Here is a 12,034-nt window from a genome sequence, read left to right as displayed (position 1 = left end):
TGATTGTCAGGCACACGTTCATAGGTGAGAATGATGATGAGCGTCACAGATCATCACATTCATCAAGTTGAGGAACAAGTGATATCTTAAAACAAGAATAAGCTGAATTGAATAGAAGAACAATAGTAATTGCATTAATACTCGAGGTACAGCAGAGCTCCACACCTTAATCTATGGTGTGTAGAAACTCCACCGTTGCAAATATATAAATGATGAAGGTCCAGGCATGGCCGTGAGGCCAACCCCCAATGTCTAAGATCGCATAAACTGATCAAAGATAGATACCAAGATGAAAATACAATAGTAAAAAGTCACGCCAGTTTGGGCCATCAAATCTTGGGCAAAGTATGAACTATCATATATTTCTGGAAAGCCCAGGATGTCTACTTTCCAACGCCGTTGAGAGCGCGCCAATTGGGCTTCTGTAGCTCCAGAAAATCCACTTCGAGTGCAGGGAGGTCAGAATCCAACAGCATCTGCAGTCCTTTTTAGTCTCTGAATCAGATTTTTGCTCAGGTCCCTCAATTTCAGCCAGAAAATACCTGAAATCACAGAAAAACACACAAACTCATAGTAAAGTCCAGAAAAGTGAATTTTAACTAAAAACTAATAAAAATATACTAAAAACTAACTAGATCATACTAAAAACATACTAAAAACAATGCCAAAAAGCGTACAAATTATCCGCTCATCATTGGTTTCCAAATCTTCACCAAGTGTGAATTCGCTACTAAAGAGATTCCCAAGTACCTAACCGGTAGAGCGGCTTGCTGGCATCCCAGTAGCCCACACGCATGATCAACCCATCCTTGATCGCAATTCACCGATATCAAAGTCGACTTATCAAAATTGATGCTCAATCCAGACATCAACTCAAAACACCACAGCAGTCTTTTATAGTTAAGGATTGTTTCAGTCACCGGCGGATAGAACAAAATGGTGTCATCCGTAAATTGTAAATGCGACAGTTAATATGAGCGCTCTCTACCAGTAACGGAGCAATGCACCCGTTCCTGACAGCTTCCCCCACCATCCTATGCAAGACATCAACCACTAGTACGAATAGTAATGGAGAAATTAATTGATTAAATGATTATAATTTAAGTTAAATTAATAGTTACGGTTAAAGTATTAATCATGATAAATTAATTTATTCCATCCAATAATTATTAAACATGTCACAAAAGGTAACTTATTATTTATTTTATAGAGAATCAAATAGAATTCATTCTTTCCTTCAACTTCATTCTGTTGTAACTTGTAACAGTCTCGTTCGTTCATTTGATAGATGAATAGAAAAGAACAGAAACATTGGAAACATTTATATTGATCTTAGCCTCTTATCAATCCATATATATGTACGTGTCTATTATATGTTTCAACTTTCAAGCTTCAACCTTTTCAGATTGCATAATTCGCTTGATTTTGACACCACTATCATCATGAGATTTGCCTTTCATTATCATCCATTAACATGCCACTACTACCCTCCTATATATCTCCCTTCCTCTTTCGCACGTTCATATACGCATATAAGAGATAACAATAAAACATACATTGACCAAATCGTCACATTCTTCTGCTTTATTTACCTTCATGGGTTTCATTTTCCAACTCATGTCCTTTATATGATAATAATATGTCTAAAATAAATTGGAAAAATAGTATACCGGTATATCATTATTTCAGTAATTTTTAATTATTTATCTTAATTATAAAAAATATATATAATATATATAATTAAGATTCATAATTAAAATTTACTAAAACACCTACTAATATACTTAAAAACTTTTCAATAAATTGATGTATCTGTAACCCGTTACACTCTAACCGAGCTATAACTCGGCCAAACATATGTTATAGTTCGGCTGGTATAATTCTTATGTTATATCTAAACGGCTGATATCGCTTTATTCTCTGTTATTAACACGATCGAAATTGATGACGATAACAATAGTTACTTTACCTATAAAACAAGAAAAAGGTAAAGAAAAGAGGTATGGAAAAAATACATTCTTATCTTATTGATATTATACTTTCATATATCGCTTTAGTATCAGAATACCTTATGTAGGTATCTACCTTTTTTAATCTACGGTGACTGAAGCATACCTCGTTTATGCTTGAAATGTTTGAGAAGATCACTTTGAAAACGAACTATACCAAGTTGATTGAAAGATCATATACTCCAGAACATAAATAATAATTGCCATTAAGCGAACTATCTCATATGAATCTTGATCCGTTAGAAGAAAATAAACAAACAACAAAAAACTCGGAACTGAACTAACGCCTGAAACCCTCCCCAAATCTCTCCTCAAACTCCGAAAATAAAGGACACAACAGATGAAGACCTCATCCAACCCAACAAATTCGCATAACCACCCTCAACAAACCTCAATATATACGAAATACATACTCAAGTTGTAGGTACACTATTCACTCTAATTCTTCCTCTGAACTCACTCATACTCATACTTACTTGAGCGTTGGAGTCCCTTTTCAGGTACCCAACGCCGCCTCTCCAGTAGAAGACGACGTTCCTCCCCCTCCACTCCAAGGAAAGCTAGTCTGTGTATTGTCAGAACGTGCTATACCTCGGAGTCAACTCTCACACAGGAACATTTGGCGTCCACCGTGGGGCCCGATTTACTTAACCCCACCTTTTCTTTGGCCTGTGCATTTTTTATCTCCTCTGTTTTGCAGGACACAAACAATGGCAGACGAATACAGTCACGCCCCCTCCGACGTCAACCCACCAGACATGATGGCAATCAATGAGGCCCTCAGGGCCGAGAATCAAAGGATGGCCGAGCTCCTGCACCAGATGGAGCACGATCACGCGAAAGGCGAACGCAAAAATGCCGAACAAAAGGAAGACAACAACGAGCACTCCTCCGAGACCAAGTAAACTACTCCCAAAACGACAAAAACCATAGTCAAAAGAACCAACCCCTTCACAAAATCAGTTATGAATTTCAAAATGCCCGAAAACCTCACACTGCCGTCAACCCTAAAACCTTACCACGGAATAGGAGATCCGAATGTCCATGTAACCAAATTCTATACTATGATGTTTATAAATAAAGAATCTGACCCTATCATGTGCCGAACCTTCCCGACTTTCTTAGACGGAGCCGCACTCATCTGGTTTTCCAACTTACCCGAAGGCTCCATCTCAAGTTTTGACGAGTTGGCCGACCAGTTCCTCAACCACTTCGCTGCCTCAAAAATCTATGTCCATAACTCAGACTACCTGAGCACAATCAAACAGGGACCAAACGAAAGTCTGAAAGACTACATGACCAGATTCACAGAAGCAACTAATGAGATACCCAACCTGAACCCCGAAGTCCATCTCCACGCCCTGAAAAGTGGCCTCCGCCCTGGGAAATTCCAAGAGTCCATTGTCATAGCAAAACCTAATACCCTGGCCGAGTTCCGAGAAAAGGCAATAACCCAAATCGAGGTAGAAGAATTCCGAGCACTTAGGAGGGCAGAAAAACCCACACAAAACAGAGAGGAAGACAGACGAAGCAGACGTCCAACCAGCGGGACAGACCAAAGGCCATTCAGACTGACACCCAAGTTCGACACATACATTCCCTTTAACACAAAAAGAGGGGACATAGTGAAAGATATACTACACTCCAAGCTCATCAAACCACCGAGCAGAGCCGGCACCTACCAAGAGCAGAGACACGTGGACAAATCCAAATACTGTACTTTCCATCAAAAGTACGGCCATACGACGGACGATTGTGTGATAGCAAAGGACGTGCTCGAAAAATTAGCACGCCAGGGACTGCTGGACAAATACATCGACACACGAAGTCAAAGGAAAAACACTGAAGGCATCGACCACCAACAAAAAACAATCGACAACCCCCGAGACAAGGGGCGAAAGGTAGAAAATGATAACAACCCACCCCGCCGAATAATAAATTGTATCTCCGGTGGTTTTGCAGGTGGAGGATGCACGAGCTCGGCACGAAAGAGGTCATACCGAGCCATGATGACTATGACAGAATCAGCAATACCTCGGCCGAACAACTCGGACAAACCTGGAATATCATTCAACTCCGATGATTACAAGGCCGCTGACCGAAACCTAGACGACCCTGTGGTCATTACTGCACAAGTCGGAGAGCCCTTAGTCAAAAAGATCCTCATGGACCAGGGAGCAGTGCCAATGTATTATTCTACTCAACGTTCCAGAAAATGAACTTATGCGACAAACTCCTACAACCGTCATCCGGAGAACTGGTAGGTTTCTCAGGTGAGCGAGTCTCTATCCGAGGTTATATATGGTTAAAAACTACTTTTGGGGATTACCCCAACAACAAAACTTTAGAAATACAATACCTGGTAGTAGATTGCAAAAGTCCCTATAACATTATTTTAGGCAGGCCATCGTTGAATGCGTTCAAGGCTGTTGTTTCCACTGTACATTTGTGTGTCAAGTTTATTTCACAGGACAATAAGGTGGTGACAATCTATGGAGACCAGAAGGAGGCCAGACAATGCTATAACGCCAGTCTAAAAAATGAACAACCAAAACACCTCAACCAGCAATATGTCCAAGCTGTGTATAACTCAGACCAGCTACCTCCCCTGGCGGACTTGGACCCAAGAACAAACATCCAGGAATGGCCTATACCCCTTGATGACCTCACCAAAGTACAATTGGCAAGCAACAAAGATAGATACACATATCTCGGAAACGCACTAAAGGAGGCAGAACAAACTCAACTGGTGGAACTCTTGAGACAAAACATCGACTTATTCGCCTGGACTCCAGCAGATATGCCCAGGATAGACCCGAACGTTATCTGCCACAAACTTGCAATCAACCCGTCAATCCGACCTATAGCACAGAAGAAGAGACACTTAGGAACTGACAAGAGGACAGCCTCCTTAGAGGAAACTCAGAAATTATTATCCGCCGGGTTCATCAAGGGGATCAGGTATTCAACGTGGTTGGCCAATGTCATGATGGTAAAGAAAAATAATGGCAAATGGAGGATGTGTGTCGACTACACAGACCTCAATAAAGCCTGCCCAAAGGACGCATACCCACTCCCGTGCATCGACAAACTCGTAGACAACTCCTCCGGCTTCCAATGCTTAAGCTTTATGGACGCTTACTCCGGTTACAACCAAATCTTAATGTATGAAGGAGATCAAGACAAAACCGCTTTCATCACTGACAACGGTAACTTTTGCTACAAGGTCATGCCATTCGGACTCAAAAACGCAGGCGCCACTTACCAATGCCTCATGGATAAGATCTTCTCAAAGCAAATTGGACGAAACATAGAAGTCTATGTTGACGACATGGTGGCAAAGCCAACACAAACATCAAATCATGCCGACGATCTAATAGAGATTTTCCAACAACTTCGAAAATACAATATGAAGCTCAACCCGGAGAAATTTGCTTTTGGGGTACAAAGTGGGAAATTCCTCGGCTTCATGCTCACGTGTCGGGGCATAGAAGCAAACCCAGAAAAATGCCAAGTCATTCTCAATATGCGAAGTCCGAGGACAATAAAGGAAGTGCAGCAATTAACCGGCCAACTTGCAGAACTCGCAAGGTTCCTACCATGTATAGCGCAACGATCGCATCACTTCTTCAAAAAATTGAGAAAACAAGAACAGTTCCACTGGTCCGAAGAATGTGAGACAGCCTTCACAGAACTCAAAACACTACTCACAACACCCCCTATCCTCCGAACGCCAGCAACAGGTAAACCACTATACTTGTACTTATCAATCACTAACTATGCTATCAGCTCCGTTTTGGTAATAGAAATAGACAAGCAACAGCACCCAGTCTACTTTGTCAGCAAATCACTCCAAGGTGCCGAGTGCCGCTATCCAAAGCTAGAAAGATTAGCTTTAGCACTTGTTATAACAGCCAGACGACTACGGCACTACTTTCAAAGCCACACTATCATTGTTAGAACAGAACAACCCCTAAGACAGATACTAACGAGGCCCGAACTGGCGGGAAGGCTAATCAAATGGTCCATCGAACTTTCAGAATACGACATACAATACCAGTCCAGGGGCGCTGTCAAATCACAAGTATTAGCCGACTTTGTCGCCGAACTGACAAACGAATATATATCTCCTCAGGAAGACCCATGGACACTATACGTCGACGGGGCCTCAAACAGCAAAGGCTCCGGAGCAGGAATACTCCTCGAAAATAGCCAAGGAATACAACTTGAACAATCACTACAATTCACCTTCCACGCAAGCAATAACCAGGCAGAATATAAAGCTTTAATAGCAGGACTACGCCTAGCACAGACCATAGGAGTAACAAAAATAAACGTCAAGTGTGACTCACTGTTGGTAGTGCAACAGGTAACAGGAAATTTTCAAGTAAAAGATCCACTTCTCGAGAAATACAACGCAATAGCTAACAACCTCGTCAGAAGGTTCGACAGATTCGATATTCTTCATATACCAAGGGAACAAAACAACAGAGCAGATCTCCTCTCCAAATTGGCAACAACAAGAAGTCAATACAACAGCCCCGTGTTGTCACAACTAACACTGGACGAACCCAGTGTCACCCTAACGACAATTGCAAGTGTTTCACAGGAAGACGACTGGAGAACACCAATCATAAACTATCTAAGAACAGGAATAGTACCCGACAACATCCAAGACAAAAAGAAATTCAAAAGACAGGCGAGCTTTTACACGTTACTAGGAACCGAGCTATACAAGAGAGGGTTCACGAGGCCACTCCTCCGATGCATAAACACAGCCAAAGCAAAATTAGCCATGGACGAGGTCCACGAAGGGGTATGTGGCACTCACATCGGCGGCAGAAGCTTAGCCGCGAAAATCCTCCGAGCCGGTTATTATTGGCCGACGATAAAACAAGATTGTATGCGCAAAGTAACCCACTGTGATCAATGCCAACGCCATGCACCAATCATTCACAACCCGGCCCAGCAGCTACATACATCCGAGGTATGCTGGCCATTCAACAAATAGGGGCTTGACATTCTCGAACCATTCCCTCCAGCTCCAGGCCAAGTTAAATTTTTAATTGTTGCTATCGATTACTTTACTAAATGGATAGAGGCCATACCATTAGCAAAAATCACTTCTGAAAAAATGATCTCTTTCGTATGGAAAAATATATTGTGTCGCTTTGGTATACCTCAATCCATCATCACTGATAATGGAAGACAATTTATAGACCAACGATTCACAAACTTTTTGCAAAGTTTCAAAATAAACCAACAATTTACCTCAGTCGAACACCCACAAACTAACGATCTAGCAGAGGCTGCCAACAAGACAATTTTGCAGGGCCTCAGAAAAAAACTGGAAGACTCAAAGGGCGAATGGGCTGAGCTCATCCCAGAAGTAATTTGGAGCTACAACACCACGGAACAATCTTCAACAAAGGAAACCCCGTTCAGATTGGTGTACGGGAGCGACGCCATGATACCAATCGAAGTATCGCTACAAAGTAACAGAACCGCAAACACAAACGAAGCTGACAACATAGAAAGAAGGAAAACAGAACTTGACCTGATGGAGGAAGACCACAACAAATCAACACTACAACAGCTAGCAACAAAACAGGCTATAGCTCGAAAATACAACAGGAAAATCAAACCAAGGACATTTTCAGAAGGCGATCTCATACTCAGAAGAGTTGAAGACATACGAAAGCCGCACGGACATGGCAAGTTAAGTGCGAATTGGGAAGGACCATTCAAAGTATACAAAGTCATCGGTAAGGGGGCTTACAAAATACAAAAGCTCGATGGAACTATCCTACCGAACACATGGAACATATCATCCCTGAAATTATATTTCAGCTAATGCATAAGTCGGACACGGTGATGCACTCTTTTTCCTACTACCAGATTTTTTCCCTAAGGAGGGTTTTGCTGGAGAGGTTTTAATGAGGCACACCACCCCGCACTTTCTAACTATATTACTAATATCTTTCTATTCCTATTTACACTACGTTATCAAAATCCTAACGCCAGATTTTCGATAAGAAAAACTCATCAAAGATAACGGGTGGGTATAACAACCCAGTACCTCAACCCCTCAAATCAGCAAATGCAATCTATCTAAAGAACTACACAAATGCACCAATATACAATAATAAGCTTCATACTTGCACAAAATATAACAGAACAAACAATATCCACACCTCTAACCGAGGAACAAGTTTTCAATCAAAAAGATTCACAAAAAATTATATAAGTCAAACTTTTCACAAAGTCAGCCTTCAGAAAGGCAACACTGACCTAACACGAAATTACATATATAAGTCAAACTTTCAACTACAAGGCAGGATTCTCCCCTTCCCCCTCAACCTCGTCCTCATCATCAACCAACTCTCCAACAATAACTTTGCAGGGATCCATTCTTGACAGATCACAATCAGGCAACAAGAACTTCGCCTGCCCCACAGCTTTATCAAAACCAGCTGCAAACATTTCCAGACCATGATGTTCCTTATCCTCCTCAGCCCGTTTCTTTTCAATCCCAAGCTCAACAATCCTAGCTTCTAGAGCAGCCTTTTCCTCATCAGACTTCCTTCAGGACGACTCAGCCTCTTTAAGCTTTCCTTCCAACCGATCCACCAAGTCCAACGCATCTCGGAGCTTACCACTCTTCTCCATATTCTCCCGCATAAGCTGATCCATCGCCGACTTATCAAAGGCAGCCCTGGAGCATTTCAACTCCTCGGTCCGACCAACACACATTAAGCGCGCCCCAATCACCTACGCAAAACCAGGAAAATAAATACCAGAAAAACCAACAATTATACCTGTAAGTACTGCGCAACTCCAACCTCACCCACTTTATGAATCAGCTTAATATCAGAAGGATTCTGTACATACTCGTCCGCCATCACAGTAAAAGGAAAATGTTCACTCCATAGAGAGCTTAAATCGTCATCACCACTGTAGCTATGCAACACTTTCTGGTTCTCTGTGAATTTTTTTACCTGGTCCAGGTTAACCTCGCCCCTCAATTCCTCCTCAGTTGCATTCTTATTTTTCTTCACCTTGCCTCTCCTTCTTTTAAAATTAACCTTCTTGAGAGACGGTTAGTCGACCTCAGCCCCCTTTTCGGCCATGGCTTGACTGGTTGAGCCCTGTTTCTTGACATTCTTCGTTCGAAAGAAGGCTCGCAAACTGGACGAGGTCACCTTTGGCGCTTTCTCAACCGATACAAAGTAAGATACATCATTATCTATAAAAAAACGAAATGACAAAAAGAACAACCAAAAGCAATTACCTATATATCCATCAAGGGCATCACTATCACCCTCTAATTCAAGAAGATCAACAACAGACAGCAAGCTCGACGACGAGATATGATTCACCAAAAACTCCACAAGCATCTCATTTCTATACTCCATATTGTCCATCCCAAGTATTTGTCTAGGCCTCGGAACCCAGAACAAAGGAAACCTCTCCAAAAAACACTCATCAACAAACCACGGATACTCACCCTCTACAACACCTACTTTCAAAAACATCGACTTGAAACCCTTATAAGAAGACCTATACAGACTAAAGATAGCACGCCCAGGAACACTAGCCAAATTCAACCAACATCCCCGCCTAACCCCCTTACACTGAAACAACGCAAAAAAGACCTCCAGAGACGGTTCAACCTCCAAGCAACTCATTAAAATCTGGAATGCCCTAACGAAAGCCCAATAATTAGGATACAACTGTGACGGGGCACATTTCAACTGCATCAACACACCACATTCAAACTCGGAAAAAGGAAACCTAACGCCCAGGTCAACAAAAATATAGCTATAGATGAAAAAGAATTCAAACCCCTCTCCACGATGGAAAACGCGATTGTTAGTGGAACAAGGAAGAAACTTAAGTTTCAAATCACTACCCTCCCTAACCCATGAAGAAACAGAACCTAACTGAGCAACACTAAGTTCATCATCAAATACAGAAGCATAGCCTTTAACCGATTCGACAACCCACGAATAAGGATTCACTGGATCCTAAACCCACACGTCTTCAACCAATTTCACTTCTGTTCTCACAACCGACCCTATCTCTACCTTCTTCCCCTTTTCCATTTTCCAACGAACAGTATCAAATAGAAGACAAAAGAAGAATGACAAGATAAAGCAAATAAACAGAAAACACAACTAACCTTTACTCATCTTCGGCAAACAAGAGAGAAGAAAAAGCGAAACACTACATGCAAATGGATAGAACAAAAAAGCCAGACAGCCAGCCCACTATCTCCATCGCAAGCGTTACACCTCCCAGAACGAGCCCTAGCCGTCCAACGTGTGGGTCATCTCACTCAATCAACGGCCAGATCATAAAAACCCTTTCCCATAAACCAAAGTGCATTAAATGCAGTCGCATTTTTCCAAAATCAAACTCTCTCTCCTACTACGTGGCCCGCGCGCAAATTCAAATCAATAACAACTTAAAATTAAAAGACAGTGAACACGTTAAGCTTGGGGGCTCCGAGTTATAGCTCGGCATAAAAAACCGGAAATTCCCGCGAAGCTCAGTTCCGAGTTATAACCCACGAGTAAAAGCTTAACCCGTTCACAAAACAGGTCAACCTTGGGGGCTATGATCCGTTAGAAGAAAATAAACAAACAACAACAAACTCGGAACTGAACTAACGCCTGAAACCCTCCCCAAATCTCTCCTCAAACTCCGAAAATAAAGGACACAACAGGTGAAGACCTCATCCAACCCAACAAATTCGCATAACCACCCTCAACAAACCTCAATATATACGAAATACATACTCAAGTTGCAGGTACGCTATTCACTCTAATTCTTCCTCTGAAATCACTCATACTCATACTTACTTGAGCGTTGGAGTCCCTTTTCAGGTACCCAACGCCGCCTCTCCAGTAGAAGACGACGTTCCTCCCCCTCCACTCCAAGGAAAGCTAGTTTGTGTATTGTCAGAACGTGCTATACCTCGGAGTCAACTCTCACACAGGAACAAATCTAATTTTAGAATGATATGATCCTAATTCAACTACAAAAAGTAGAGAAATGTTATTCAACTTTTAAAATATCATCCTTTAAACAGTCTTTAAATTTAATAATTTAATTATAATAATTTTTTAATCACTAATTTTTCGATTTGTTAAGAAATTATATCTATTAAGATTTAGTTTAACTTTTATATCCCTTAATTCTCTCTTATTTTTAAACTTTCTACGCTATTAGGCTATGTTTGGTTGGAAGAAAAGAAATAAAGAGAAATTAAAAAAAAAGAAATAAAAGAAAAGAAATTAAGTAAATTTTTATTTTTTTAGATGTGTTTAAATGAAAAAAAATATTATAAAAAGACAATTTCACTCTTGTATTATAAAATATAATGAAAAAAAGAAGAAATAATATTGGAAGTAAAGAAACATAATAAATTTTTTCTCCCTTTTCCTTTCAATATTAGAGAGAAAAAAATTAGTGAGTCTCATCCACTTTTTTACACTATTCAACTTTTCGTCTCTAATTTTTCTCCTCAACCAAATGATGAAAAATAATCATTTTTCAATCTCCTTTCCTCCCTTTTCTTTCCTTTCCATTTTCTCTTAAACAAACATATCCTTAAGCTCATGTTAGTTATTTTATCTTAAAATGTTAAAAACATATTTTTTTAGAAAAAAAAAAATACTCCAAAGCAATCAAACACGGACTACTATCTTTTTACATGCAATGGCTTTACAGAATTCTCTTTTTATTTATTTATTTATTTCTCTTAAATATTATTAGGTACACATCTAAAATAATAAAATATTTTTAAAACATATTCGAAAATACATATAACATAATTTTTTTTAGTAAAATTAAGTAAACATATCTAAAATAACAAATAACAAACTAAATATTTTGTGAACACATCCAAAATTATCAAAAATCATAAAAAGATGGATACTATCAAGCGAAAAGATAATAGATACTATGTTTATTTAGTTATGATAGATTCAAAATCATTCTTGTAAGAATAAAACTTTCTC

At 40.2% G+C, this 12,034-nt stretch overlaps 1 protein-coding gene across 1 annotated transcript; it reads left to right on the top strand.

Moving 5' to 3' along the window:
- Window positions 1–2,986: 2,986 nt before the first annotated feature.
- Window positions 2,987–4,228, top strand: LOC107488105 (uncharacterized). The gene has a single exon (XM_016108801.1). The coding sequence runs from the start codon at window positions 2,987–2,989 to the stop codon at window positions 4,226–4,228; it is 1,242 nt and encodes a 413-aa protein (XP_015964287.1).
- Window positions 4,229–12,034: the final 7,806 nt, after the last annotated feature.

This window comes from Arachis duranensis, chromosome 5 (assembly GCF_000817695.3).
Source record: "Arachis duranensis cultivar V14167 chromosome 5, aradu.V14167.gnm2.J7QH, whole genome shotgun sequence".
NCBI classification, from domain to species: Eukaryota; Viridiplantae; Streptophyta; class Magnoliopsida; order Fabales; family Fabaceae; genus Arachis; species Arachis duranensis.
The sequence above is the reverse complement of the archived record's forward strand: the minus strand, read 5'-3'. Positions and strand labels throughout refer to the sequence as shown.